This window comes from Leguminivora glycinivorella, chromosome 3 (assembly GCF_023078275.1).
Source record: "Leguminivora glycinivorella isolate SPB_JAAS2020 chromosome 3, LegGlyc_1.1, whole genome shotgun sequence".
NCBI lineage: Eukaryota > Metazoa > Arthropoda > Insecta > Lepidoptera > Tortricidae > Leguminivora > Leguminivora glycinivorella.
In genome coordinates, this window is record NC_062973.1 from 24,478,952 (window position 1) to 24,493,864 (window position 14,913).

The following is a 14,913-nucleotide window of genomic DNA, read 5'->3' on the forward strand; positions in this document are numbered from 1 at the left end:
ATAGTGTAATCGGTAACACAATTTGTAAAGTGTCATGTAAGCATTATTTAAATGTCATAGAACTAGTTATTCAGGAGTTTTGCTTTGGTGATAAAATATCTTTCCCAGTTTACAAGACACAGAATGTAGAAAGATAAAGAAAATAATACTTTCTGTCCTCCGGCCGGAAAGGGACAAATTACAGGCTTCTGCGCTAAACGAAGTTACGGCTTCTTGGCCCTGTCGAACAGAAAAGTATACACACCTTGGCATGTAAATAAGACAGTCTCGGGTCACATGTTGGTTATGATGACTTGAGACGTTTCTTACTATACTGGCCTATGGCTATGTAATCTACTGGAGGGAAACTTGAAAGGGAAGGCAGTCAAATCTATAATGTAAATGGCACTTATTGCTTGCAAGGTTTGATGGTGCCATACAAACATAAATAACTGGGAAATATATTGTCATCAAAGAAAACTTCCTAAAATATCAACAAGGCCTTAGCATGTTAACTATTGTTACTTTTTACAAAGTTTGGTTGCGAGTATGTTACAGTTGGTAGACATGTTGCCATGGTCTGTTACATGCATATTATAGGGTTCAATATAATGTGATCAAGTTAAGTTTCATATTTTATTAATATAATGTAGACTATTATATAGGCTATGTAAATATTTAACAGAATACATAAATAAAATTAATAATTTACTAATACAGGAAGTTTTCTTTATCATCATCATCATTTCGGCCATTAATCGCCCACTGCTGAGCATAGGCCTCCCTTCGTGTACACCACTTATCCCGATCCTGGGCCAATCTCATCCAGAAGTGCCCCGCAGTTCTTCTCTTTATGAGTCACGCATATTTAGGAGTCATACACATATTAAGGGCCGGTTGCATCAAACTGTCTGTCACCTTTAAAGCGATCGGTAAATTTTATTGTATTGGAAGCTCCATTGAGGTCTGCTGTGTGACAATGATGTGTCTGTCAAAAGTGGTTGATGCAACTGGCCCTTAGTCACAGTAACAAGATGACAACGGAAAAACATGTTAAAATGATGAAGAGTTCAAAACATGAAACTTTTGTGAGGTGTAACTCCTCAGTCCTCACTTCGGTACTGTACATAATATAAATAATTACGGAATTAGTCCTGTATGTCACAACACCATAGTCACCATGAGATAGAAGGTGTACCTAGTAAAATCACATTGCAAATAGGCACCTTAATGCCTTAATAGCTCTTGACACCTTGGCTACTCCATATCTGACAGTGGTTGAGGAAACTATCCAAAAGTTATCATTTTACAGAAACAAGTTAGCTTTTTACATTCAAGTCTCATCAATAAGAAATATCACTGGAATTAAAGCAACTTGCCTTTAAATATTTATATAAAAAAAAAATCAGTTGAATTGAGAACCTCCTCCTTTTTTGAAGTCGGTTAATTAAGTAGTATTTCCTACAGTTTCCTCATCCCTTTACAACTTATATTTGTTGGCCATGAGCAGGTGACAGCAAGTTAAAGCAACTGTTGACAAGTGAACAAATTATGATATTTTAATTTTTAATTAATGAAAAATTGCATTTATACCACTCTATTCTTTGCCATTACCTAGGCATTTTCTTAAATATTGAAACTCAGTTCTCATCAGAATTTATATCATAACCAGCCAATCCAATTGTGAAGTTAAAAGGAATGAATTTTTAAATTTCCACTATGTCATGTAAACACTTACAAAAAAATCACACTTTTTTGGTGTAGGTCAGCCAACAATTCAAGAATTAACTTGTTAAATGCTATGTCTGTAATACTGTTTTATAAAATAATACACATTTTAGTCAGCCATCATGTCTTATCCCAAATATAAAAAACAAACAGAACCTTACTTCAAATGAACTTTGTTTAAAATATTTACAAGGAAATTCAACCCAGGGTATTTTTGCGCTGCACTTAGTAACGCAACTTTCAACACATTGAGAACATTAGAGAGCAGGTAGCCACCGATGGCCCCAAGGTAGCAGGGGATAGGCCACACCTGCCACGGCGTGTTCCAGTCCAGCGGGATCACCACCGCGCCCAGCCACGCCCCGCACACCGTCAGCAGCGCGTTGTTCACCAACATCTCCAACACACTGTCTCTCGCAAAGCTCTTCACTCCAAACAACAACTGCATTGATGTCTCCACTCCAGTATGCGCGACCAATGGAAACACAGTCAAAAGCGTCAGCAAACTCGACAACATCAGCGTCTCTTCATGACAATCCAACACCGGAGCTCCGAATAGGATTATTCCAATAAAAAAACAGAACATAACCCCTAAAAGGAATCCAAATCCTTTCAACATATCGCCCGCTCTATTCTTGCTCACTTTAGCTTTCTTCGCTAAGATATCATTTGTCGAGTTCAGGTAGAATGATTTAAGCAGTTCCGCGACGAAAATAAGAACCAAAATGTAGAATGAAGATCCGTTCCCCACGGAGTAAAGTAAACCCTTGTATGAGATCACTGAAACTATGCTGGGTAAGTATATGCATGTTATTAGACTAGATATTGTTACTCGTCGTAACTCCAGTTGGTTGTGTAGAGTGAACATAATTAATATTATCTATTTCAATTTAGATGCAAGAATTTTACACACCAAAACCTAGCAATGTTATCAAAAATCTGTCAATGATATTGATATAACAGCTGACTTGACATTGACACTGACGTTTGGTAGAATATAAAATCAGCACATTTTAAGACGGTTTTATTAGTAACTTAAACATATCTTAAATACCTGATAGAAATATTTAATACGGTTTTAAGGTATTTTTATATGAAATACCTTATTAATTTCTTATTTTCAATTAAAGTAAATGAATTCAAAGTTTATCTGTCAATTTACACGAATATGACATCACTGACAGTGTTTCCAACTACTTCTGTGTCTGTCAAAAAAATCAGTATCCACCAATAGCATTCGCGAAAAAGTGACACTGTGCTCAATGACACTTACGTCGTCTGCCCATTCAATCTTGTGTAACTCTTTTACATTGCGAAAACAAACTCCAAATTTTACGTGTTGACTGTTCAGAAATCAGTGTGGAGCAATCGATATGACACAGACTTTATAAATGAAAGGCGCCGTCGTTCAAGACACCAGTTGAACTCCGGCCAGACCGCGAAACGTTCGGCTACAGTGCGAGCCAACGTTGACCTCAAAACATCGATCATTACTTAAGTTTATCGCAAGTGTTTGTCGTGACCGTGTAATACATTACGTAAAGATGCCCTGTCCGTTCTTGGGATCGTTGAACCAGGCGTTCGTGAGGAACTATGGAGCCACCCTGATGAAGCAATACGGGAACTACTGCCCTATCATCAGCCGCGGGTTCCGCTCACTGGGCCAGGACGAGACCAAGTGCCCGTTCATCCAGGAGAACCCGATCGTGTCGGAGGCCCCGCGCGAGATGACCGAGGACATCGTGGACCGCAGCCCCTACCAGTATGAGAAGTTTTTCCACGACCAGATTAACGCCAAGAAGAAGGATTACTCCTACCGTGTGTTCCGAAAAGTGTCGCGGCTCGCGGCCGAGGGCGCCTATCCTCAAGCCTTGGAGGGTGCCGCCAACAACCGTGTCACCGTGTGGTGCGCCAACGACTACCTCGGCACGTCCCGCCACCCCGCCGTCCAGGACGCCGCCGTCAGCGCCATCAAGGCGTACGGCACTGGGGCCGGAGGCACCCGCAACATTGCTGGTAACTCGCAGATGACCGAGCAACTGGAGGCAGAAATTGCCAAGCTCCACAAAAAGCCAGCTGCCCTCATCTTCAGTTCTTGCTATGTTGCCAATGATGCAACACTTTCCACTTTGGAAAACTTCTTCCAGGCTGCCATATCTATTCCGATGCTGGTAACCATGCTTCCATGATCCAGGGTATCCGGCACAGCCAAGCACCTAAGCATATATTTAGGCACAATGACCCCAATCATCTCCGTGAGATGTTGGAGGCGTCACCGAAAGGTGTACCTAAACTAGTCGTATTTGAGACTGTACACTCCATGAGTGGAGCGATCTGTCCTCTAGAGGAAATGTGCGAAATTGCACATGAATATGGAGCTTTAACGTTTGTGGATGAGGTCCATGCAGTGGGCCTGTATGGGAAACATGGTGCTGGTATTGGAGAGGAGAGAGGAATTGAACACATGATAGACATAGTATCGGGTACGCTGGGTAAAGCCTTTGGCAATGTGGGTGGGTATATTGCGGGTTCTTCCCTATTGGTGGACACTGTGAGATCACTTGCACCCGGTTTCATCTTTACGACAGCACTGCCGCCACCCGTTCTAGCGGGTTCTTTGGCATCCATTAGACTTCTCGCGAGTGAGGAAGGCCGTTCGCTTAGAGCAAAACATCAGGCCATGGTCCGGTACTTAAAGCTGTCTCTACTGGTCGCCGGTCTTCCTCAGCTACCGTCCGTGAGTCACATAGTGCCTGTGCCTATTAAGGGAGCGGACAAGGTGGCGCTGGTGGCGGAGTCGCTCATGAAGCGGGGCCACTACGTTCAGGCGATCAACTACCCCACCGTGGCCCGTGGGGAGGAGCGGCTGCGGTTCGCCCCCGGCCCGCACCACACGCCTGAAATGATCGACCAGCTAGTCACTGCCCTGACAGAAGCATTCCATGAAAACAATATAAGTTTCAACCAGTTTATAAAGAATGGTGCATGCCGCGAATGCAGTATGGAATATAAGTTCGACGTCATGTACGAGGAGCCCTACAAGCTTCCCCTAGTGGCCTAGCTTCCATATTAGTCACTTCAATGGTTCCCCACGACAATTGCTGAGCAAAAGAGAAAAAAGATAAAAATATTAAATGTTAAGTTATGTTCTGTGTATTCTATGTCCTGTTTATCCTATTTATGGTTTATGGTATGGGTTGGGGGAGAAATTAAAAAAGTGATCAAAGTTTTCAATTGTTTTATTATCTGCAGCCTTAATGATGATTCGGTAACTAACAACTGCTAGATTATCTCATACATTAAATGCACTCATGAACGATAATAAAATTCCATAATAACACAAATCATTACTTTTTAGATAGCAGAAAAATAACATTTGTCGACAGAAACTATACATATCAGCATATCACATATCCCAATATTCCACGCATCCTGCTAGTTAAAACTGATGAAAAGAATGTCAATTATTGGAAATGGACATTGGGTGGAGTGGAAACAATGGGAAGTTTACGTTTAATAATTATTCTCAGCAATGTCAGTTTTTCGAAGATCCGGCTCGAAGGACCAAATGTATGCCAGAAGTATACAAGTATGGAAAGTATTCATTCATAGAGCGCAACGCATGATGAAAATGGAAAGCCTAACGCAAAAATTGAAGTTTAACCTATGAACAGTGAGCTGTAAAAGTGCATGGTGAATTTATCAATTTCTGCATGCAAATTTCGCAGCTCACGGTTCCTAAGTGCGTTTTCACATTATCAATCCAATATCGGATTTCAAAGGCAAAAATCAAAGATGGCGGCTTCAATGTATGGGATATTGGTCCTATCCGATATCGGATGGATAATGTGAAAACGCACTAGCTCCAATACCCGAGGCAATCGAGTACTTCGACTGCCAGAAAGTTCGATTCGAACTCTCAAGTTCATGGAAACAATACGTTAAATGTAAACAGAGGTTTCCTGGTCTCACTACTCGTACAGATAGTCATGAATGTGCAGTTCAAGGTTAATATAATTTTATTAATGTCACCAATACATTGTGTCAATGCTCCGACTCTGATGCGCAAACATTCAGCTCAACAAGTTCATCCGTAGAACAAGATGAATAATTTTACCTGTTAGGTATGTGCTAAGAAGCGAACAACTGCAATGAAAATGTTGAAACAATAGGCATTTTAGACGGCCCATTAACTTCCTCTTTAGCGATTGCGTGTAAATAGACTGACTGACGTATAAGAAAATCTAATGACTCTCATAAGTTATTGTGATGGCTTAGGTTTGAAAGCACCATTAATGTCCATAATACTCGTATCTTTCATAGTAACAATGTAGATACCTTGTTATATCAGCTGATAACGCATAGTCATTAGTCATGTCTTGTGTATCAGCATAATAACACGTCAAGTTACCTACATGCTACCTACTCGATATTTTTCCATTTACAATCTTACCAAATCATTGTATTAGCTTGTCTTTTTAACCCCCGACGCAAAAACTACGGGGTGTTCTAAGGTGTGTGTGTGTGTGTCTGTCTGTATCATCGTAGCTCTCGAATGGAGAAACCGATTAAGATTTAGTTTTTTTGTTTGAAAGCTGAATTAGTCGGAAGTGTTCTTAGCCATGTTTCATTAAAATCGGTCCACGTCCACTATGTCGCGGTCGGGGGTTTTTAGGGTTCCGTAGTCAACCCTACACTGAGCGTGGCCCGACACGCTCTTGGCCGGTTTTTTCAGTTTTAATTTTGTGGTTAGGTTATTACACTTATCAACACCGCGTTACCGTGCTATTAGGATAGGTCTAGGTTACCACTGTGGGACGTCAGATGGTTAGTCGCTTTCGTATAACAGTGCCTACTTACTACGAATTCTGGTATTAATAGCTAAAAGAGCTCTCATGAGCCGTGGTCAAAATGCTGTGATAACACAAAAAATCACAAGATGTAGGATAAATACTTAATAACAACTATTGGAAATTAAATTAATTTTATACATCATAATTACACGTCACGTCAGGGGCGAGGTAAGCGGTTACATCCACCGAAATCCAACGAAAGTTACTTGAGTAACTGAAACCGAAATCGAAACCGAAACCTCCTTACAGAAATGAGGGTCGCCTCAGTCATCAACCGAGAGATGGCACAATGTACTTGTGCCGCACAAGTACAGTCCTTTAACTTTTGTCTATGGACATGTCCCTCAGACACTATAGATACTTTTCTATGGGGGATTCTGAAAGAATTACACAGCACTGATCTTATCTAGCAATTATTATTCAAAATCTCTCAAATACAATTTGTACACCTCACTTTAAAGTTCTTAATCCCAATACTTGATAACGCCGTCCCACCCAGCGGTCAGCAACCTGCTGGGCTCGTGAGGGTGCCACAGCGCCGTGATGCAGACGCCATCGTGGGCCTTCCACTTCTTGTACAGTTTCGTGCTCTTCCAGTCCCAGATGTAGCACTTGCCGTCGGCGTCTCCGGAGACCAGGTAACTGCAACAAGGGGAACGTTATGAGTGATATAGAAAATGTTGTAGAAGGTAACCTTGTCGGAAATCTTTGGCGCACCGCTAGTTTTATAGTTTGACTTAATAGTTCGAGTTGTGGTGACTTTAAGCAGTGAAAGGGTTAAATTGAAAGCCCATCACGTTGCCTCACCGTAAAGAGGATGCATTACGAAAACACAAACATACTTTGGTATTGTGTGTGACGTAATAATTTTGGTGATTATGGTTCACAGTTCAATTGAACTGATAGAAAAACAGTAAATGGCAAATGTTTGCTGTTTGATGATTAAGATTTATAAGTTAGATCAAACTAGTATAGACTTCTGAATCTAGATCAGATAAATCTTATGAAATTGTTTTACCAAATAAAATCGTTACACCTGATTCATCGGCATATCTCAGTCTAGTTTCCATACAGATAAGTATTACCAGATTACACCTGACATTAGTTTTATCAACTTTATCTAAGTGGAAGTCCTGTCGACATGATAAGTTTAATAAGTTTATCGAGCATTCAAAGTCGATGATGTCACTCACGGTCCTCACGGATGGAATTCGTGTATATTTTCCATAAATTGTAAATAAAAACTACTGTTCTAGGTATAATTAATAATCATCATTATTACACAGTTATAAGGATTTTTGTTGCTTTATCGATAAGTTATGGGAAACACAAACCGAAAGTAATCAACTAATGATAAAGTTATTTGTTTTAAAGATTTCCGTAATCAGCAGTTGGATAACCGCATTAAAGGTAGGTCAGTAATTTAGTAGATAATAGGCTAGTAATCGATGACAAATTAGTTAGGTACCTACTATCTATTCATTAATAGATCTTTGTTTCAACTACATAATTAAACCTCATTCTTCAATGTCTAAGAAAATATTAGCAAAATGAACGGATTTTTTTGCTGTGCTACCATTTTTGGGCGCAGAACAGCGGATATATGTCAGTCTAGATCTAAATTAATATCAAATTGGGAAACTACCCCACAAAAACCGCATCCGAAAATCACTAGACTAGACCCTACTCAAAGTGAGTTTTGAATGATTCACGGTTATTTTCATTAGACATATTGAGAGCTCAACAAAAATCAAAAAGGTAATCACGGTCTATATCCCGGTCAATATAAGTCTACTCAGTGTTCTATTCCGTTCCGGCCTTTGGTCTAATAGTGCAATATTTTCACACATATTTGGCACTTGTCCTATACACCGTACTTCCGCATATATTACAATTACTTGTCACCGGATCTCCCGTCTACCATCACGGGTCCCCTAGCAGTTGCCCTTGCATACTTGGCCTCAGTTCACGACCGCCTAGCCAATGTTACTACGCTAATAATACTACAGTGTCAAAAAGTCATATACACTAAGAGACTCAAGAGACACATAGGACTTTTTAGATTGGAACGGATTGATCATGCCACTGGTTCTACCCGTGCAATGTTATGACATCTCGACAACCTCGAGTTCCCGCCCTTGATAACGAATGTCAATTGCTGAGCTAATGTCCTTTCACATATCAAATATATAGTAGTTATTATCCATTTAGTGAATGTTCAATTGTTCATAAATCTACGCACAAATCCACACTAATATTATAAATGGGAAAGTGTGTGTGTCTGTTTGTCCGTCTTTCACGGCATAACGGAACGACGAATTGACGTGATTTTTTAGGTGGAGATAGTTGAAGGGATAGAAAGCGACATAGGCTACTTTTTGTCTCTTTCTAACGCGAGCGAAGCGCGGGCAAAAGCTAGTAGTTATATATATAAAATTACTAGCTTTCGCTCGCGTTAAATTCGAAATTTGCGGAATGCTCCATACAAAAGTCCACCCCTTATTTAAGGGAAGTGGGGGGTGACAAAGAGACAAAAAGTATATCACTCTCCATCCCTTCAACTATCTACAATTTAAAAAATCACGCCCGTTCGTCGTTCCGTTTTGCCGTTAGACGTACAAACAAACAGACACACACACTTTCCCATTTATAATATTAATATGGATGCCTGTATTGAAGGCAGACAGAGTCACACAAGGTAGACAGAGCACATGAAACCGCTCAAGTTTCAGTGCCGCTCTTAGCAATACAAAGCCAGGCAATTGCAAGGGGTTAAATGAAAACGAAACTGGGATGTTGCAGTGACAGGTTGATAGCCCATAGTCCACGCCACAATCGAACCCATATCTCACGAATCCCACGATGTACCTAATGAGTACAATTTTGTAATGAAATGAAGGGTTGTTTGAACAAATTGTGATAACATTCAACACGTAAGTAAACAAAGAGATTGCGATACTGCTCTTTATTCATCGTTTTTGAAATTCGATTGACATGTTAATCTCAGGGGCATTCATTTTGAATGGCGTTTTATATTGAACACAATGGTCCTTCAATCCGGATAACCAACGTCACGGAGCAAAGTCCGCCCGATATTGAGCAGATTATGGAACAATCGAGTTTTATTTTGTCGCCCCATGCGTAACCTCGAGATTACGGCGCTCTTCGCGACAAGATGATATCATTAGCTCAACAAACAACGTATAATATCGGATTATACAATATCGATACGTACCAATTTAATCTGACCTATATTTTTAGTCTAATAAAGCAATTCCCAAAAAGTTTGTGTTTTTGGGTCACGTCTTCGATATTGACAAAAATTGGTATGCTGAACACACATAATTGACGGCATAACTCTTAGGCCTGATTTAGACGGTGTGCCAACTCGCATGCGATTTTAGTTACATTGCGGGCTGTTGAGGTTAGATAAAATTTTGCACAGCCATCAAATACCGCAATGTAACAAAACTCGTATGCGAGTTCTCGTACCGTCTAAATGGGCCCTTATTGATGGGTTTTGCCTCTTCTTATTTTCTGTAGTCTTTGTATTTTTTTCTCCATCGAGGCGTGTAATAAAGAGTAATTGTATTGCATTGTAGGTAAGGGAAAGTGGGGAAGATTGAACAGTTTTTCTTGATGAATAAGATAAAATATGTTCCATATAACGAAGCACTACGATCGGGCGGGCGGTTTTCTATCTTACCGAAAAAAAAACCTTCAATCTTCCCTCACCTTACTGGTATAAGCAATTTCCCATTTATCCGCAACTGTTTAAAGCGCCTTGTTCAATTAGCAATGAATCCAGAATGGTTATAGAGCTCAAAGTGCTGCGAAATGAAATAGCAATTTATTTTTCCCCTCACTAGCTCGGAATCGTTTATCCTCGTTTTATCCTTTAATACCAGCGGGTAAAAACGCATTTTATCCACTAGTGGGTAAAGTAATTTGACCTTGAATACAATCAAATTAACTGCTTTAAAATTGATAAAAGTAGGTGAATCTAGTAATGAAGATGATTTACCACCTGTGAAACTACTGGAAGCAGTGATAAACGCATTTTTTGCGTTGTAGTTTCCTCGCTATCCTCCTAAGGCGTTGTAGTTTCCTCGCTATATAGTGAGGTCCTACCAGTAGGAATTTAAAATTTCGCGCCAATCTAAACTGTTTTTTCTAGTATTTGAGTTTGACACTCGGGTGCAAACTGTTATTTTTCCGTGACTTTTATTCTGTAATTTTGAGCAATTTTTTACTAATTTTTAAATTATCTTCTTTTTTATTAGTGGAGTTAAGTTGAAATATTTTACGAAATACACTATTAAGTCCTATGCGTAGTACCTCGGGTTTATACAACTACATAATTTAATAATAATGTTTGTGGTGGTTGCAGACACATATTGCTTTTATTGGATTAAATTACAGATAACATAATTCGCTCTTAGGGAATCAGAAATTGAAGATGAAGAAACAGACTTTTGCGACATAAAACTCATAGAAACAAATTTGTACAAACAAGATCCCGGTATGATTCCTCTAGAATATTTCCTAATTTCTCCACGCTTTTTGCGCTCGTGGTTCAACTATAGTGGAGTAATCGTCCAAGAAGAGCGTAAAATCTTAATTTTTGGGTCTTTCATTATATTATTTAAATAAGACTATTATTTTATTGTATTCTTCAATAAAACTAAAAAAGTTTTTTTTTTATTTTCTTAATATAAATTACAATTCCACACTCGGCGTCAAAATACAACTTTGCCCCCTTGTATAACAAATAACTATTACTGTCCGTCCCCATGGAAACGGTAGTAGCCGATTGTTTTATATTGGATGCTTCCGGTGATATTGTTTCGCATATTATAGAATGCAAGTCGAATTGTCTGTTAATAAGTATATGTACATTGCACACACACATGCATAAACTCACGTCTGTATTCCTAAATGGCGCAGCGAGAGCATACCTCAGCAGTGCTCAAAAAGTTTGTACATAGCCACGTCAGCAAATTTTTATTGATCCTATTTCGTTACCAATATTTAGTAATATAAGTCGACTTTCGTAAAATATATACAGAATAATTGTTATTATTAAGAAAATATAGATACTAGAGAACCTTAATGACGAAATAAAACTTAGTAAAATCTCAATTCATCAAAAAAAAATCTTGGTAACAAAATAGGAATAAAAAAAAAACTCTTTCCTTAATTTTTGTACAAACCTTTTGAGAACTGCTGACCTATACAAGTTATACAACTGTGCAAACATCAGTGCCACTCTCTTAGCAATTTAGGGGTTGAAAGTAACATTTTGACATTGCAGTGCCAGTGCCACTAGTGACAGGTTGCTAACCCATCGCCCACACCACAGTGGAACCTGTTCCCAGTCGACTTCTACGACACCCAGGGTAAAACCAAAAGCACTTGATAGTCTGGCTTGCAATACTTATGATACAGCACTTGATAGTCTAGATAGCAATACTTATGATAGATATAATATTGCAACGCATACATGTTACATCTGTTCGAGAACAAGAATGTTAAATCAATTAAGTTTCGTGAAAATAATGACTGATTACCGGATTCAGTCTATTATTTTGATGCTGGTATAATAATCTGTTTCCGATAATTATATCTAGAATAATTATCTTTAGCGTGTACACAAAAACTTCACAACAATCACGGAAAGAATGATGACGATTCGAACTTGTTTTGAGTATGTTTGATATGTATATGTATTACAATAAAACAAAATCAAAATTTTAAGAATTTGTATGAACAGTTAATTTTCATAAATTATGTGTGTGACCCTATTACTATGGATTAAGGTGAAAACATGTGTATACATAATTATGAATTCGATTGATTACATTCACCGATATATATTATGTGCACGCAATAATAAACATCCAAACAAACACGGAATGCAGTGAGCAAAACTGCCCTAGATGCTTATCGCATTCGTTTAAATAACAAACGTATGTAATGATCAAAACAAAAAAACAATTGAACGACTTTTCAGATGCGATTCCTGTCTATGACAATCGTGGACGCTAGACGCCGATCAAAACGCGGTCTGGCTCTGTCGCGCCAATACGGAAGAGCGATAGAGATACGAGTAGCTACGATAAAGATATTTTCATAAGCATTTGTGCGTTCGGTTACATACCTTGTAAGTATATGTTACTAGCTTTTGCCCGCGGCTTCGCTCGCGTTAGAAAGAGACAAAAAGTAGCCTATGTCACTATCCATCCCTTCAACTATCTCCACCTAAAAAATCACGTCGATTCGTCGCTCCGTTTTGCCGTGAAAGACGGACAAACAAACAGACACACACACTTTCCCATTTATAATATTAGTATGGATTAGTACGGTCGAAAAGTCGGCGCCCTACTGAATTGGTCCACATTGTCCACAATCTTATCGAGGTGAAGCATAATAAGGTCAGCAGACCGAAGGCCTGAATGGACATATCGTTGTTATTCTGGTGTCTCAATCAGCTCAATCTGATTACAGTGATTATTTTATTATCATTGAACTTGCTAATCAATTCTTCACCATTCGTCTATTAGTCAGTATCCGTTCGTCTAATTCTCATCTTGTCGATTGCCCAATTTGTCATTTACCCGTTCTTGTAACATAAAACTTGCAAACTACTTTGACTTTAATGAAAAGAAGATTAATTGCCTTTATTTTGGCTATCATGCTTCGTCGACGTGTTATTCAGAGTGACAAACAGGCCAAACGGTATTTCAACGTAACGCTTGCTACATAGATACTCTTGGATTCGGTACACTTTCAAATTTACACATTTGTAATGCCTGCTTCATGTACCTACAAAATATTCAGAAAGTTAAACTTTAAACATAGAAACAACCAGCAATTAAATAAATAATTCTAGGCATTGTAGCTATTATAGGATGTAGTCTAGCCCTAATCGTTCCAAAAATACAACGGTCACGGTGCGCGGTGTGAACTAAAAGCAGAGTACGCTAGGCGACACACAGTCAATCACCCATACTTTTCAACAGTAGAAATAAGGGCGTGTTTGGCAGCATGTGTGGGGCACTGTACAAACAAAGGTCGGGCGAGGACGTTCGGTTTACAAATACTATGTGTCACGTGACCGCGTCAGCTGATTGAGAGAATGTTATGATAACGAAAGGTGAGGTCCGGCCGAGATTCTCGGCCGTGAACTAAGTTGTATGATGTCTCGGCCGGCCACAGTCTCGGTCGGAAAGGAGAGTGTGCTTTGGAACTTTCGGAAGTAGGCTAGAGTGCTACCTAATAAGATTTAAAGAGTAGGTAGCGCAATTCATAAAATGTGGCAGTCAAGGTCAATAAGTATACTTATGTATTTAAAAGAGAGACGCGAGTGAAAAACTGCATAGACTTTCTCAATTTGGCTTGCATACTTTCGCTTGTCCTCGCTTCCATAAAACTAGTAAGTGTTCCAAGTTCCAACTGTTATCTCATCGCCATCTTGGATTTTTTGTAACCTCCAACAAATCAGGAAACGAATGACTAAAAGGGAAAACATATTTTTAAATTAAAGGAAAAATTTAAAAATTCACACCTCCGACAGGCTTTGCGCAACTATGCAGTTGGGCCTGCCGGAAGTGTGAATTTTTCAATTTTTCCTTTATTTTAAAAATATGTAATATCGCTCGCAGACGTTTCTGCATGATAAAAAACAAATTGAAAAGGGAAAAAGCTCATGCATTTTTGAAAACTTATTAGATGGAGAAAAACTTATTGATACCCTCTAGTTTTAATTTAACACTCGTACAGAATGACGATAAACGATCAAACTAGACTGGCTAGTATACAATTTGCATTGACGTACAAATGACGTTAGTCGAAATAATGGCCCAATAAGTTTATTTTCCCCTCACTAGCTTGGAAACACGTGTTTTGTCCTTTAATACCAGCGGGCAAAAACGCATTTTATCCACTAGTGGGTAAAGTAATTTGACCTTGAATAAAGTCAAATTAACTGCTTTAAAATTGATAAAAGTAGGTGAATCTAGTAATAAAGATGATTTACCACCTGTGGAACTACTGGAAGCAGTGATAAACGCGTTTTTTGCGTTGTAGTTTCCTCGCTATAGTGAGGGGAAAAGTTTTGTGTTACACTCGGGTGCAAATGTATTTTACTTCTCGTGTGTTAAAAAACTCGCAAGTTCAGGATTCTATTCTGGAACCACTCGCTTCGCTCGTGGTTCAACTATAGAATCCTTTCACTTGCTCGTTTTTCAATTCCACACTCGGCGTTAAAATACAACTTTGCCCCCTTGTATAACAAATAACTATTCGTTGTAAGGTTGTAAATGTAGTATCGGTTAGCATTGTCCGATTTATT

At 39.0% G+C, this 14,913-nt stretch overlaps 3 protein-coding genes across 3 annotated transcripts in view; 1 reads left to right on the forward strand and 2 right to left on the reverse strand.

Moving 5' to 3' along the window:
• Nucleotides 1-601: 601 nt before the first annotated feature.
• Nucleotides 602-2,639, reverse strand: LOC125224777 (phosphatidylinositol-glycan biosynthesis class F protein). Its single transcript, XM_048128229.1, has one exon. It carries the CDS (start codon nucleotides 2,573-2,575, stop codon nucleotides 1,865-1,867), a length of 711 nt encoding a protein of 236 aa, XP_047984186.1. The 5' UTR covers nucleotides 2,576-2,639; the 3' UTR covers nucleotides 602-1,864.
• A 416-nt stretch (nucleotides 2,640-3,055) lies between these two features.
• LOC125242632 (5-aminolevulinate synthase, erythroid-specific, mitochondrial) lies at nucleotides 3,056-4,936 on the forward strand. The gene is given in 2 exon segments (XM_048151458.1): nucleotides 3,056-3,837; nucleotides 3,840-4,936. Coding segments are annotated over 2 exon segments (1,515 nt in total). The 5' UTR covers nucleotides 3,056-3,251; the 3' UTR covers nucleotides 4,769-4,936.
• A 2,021-nt stretch (nucleotides 4,937-6,957) lies between these two features.
• The window catches only part of LOC125242633 (pre-mRNA-processing factor 17), a 60,400-nt gene continuing 52,444 nt past the window's right edge, over nucleotides 6,958-14,913 (reverse strand). Inside the window, 1 exon segment of the mRNA XM_048151459.1 lies at nucleotides 6,958-7,202. Within this exon segment, the coding sequence (XP_048007416.1) occupies nucleotides 7,025-7,202 (178 nt within the window). The 3' untranslated portion in view covers nucleotides 6,958-7,024.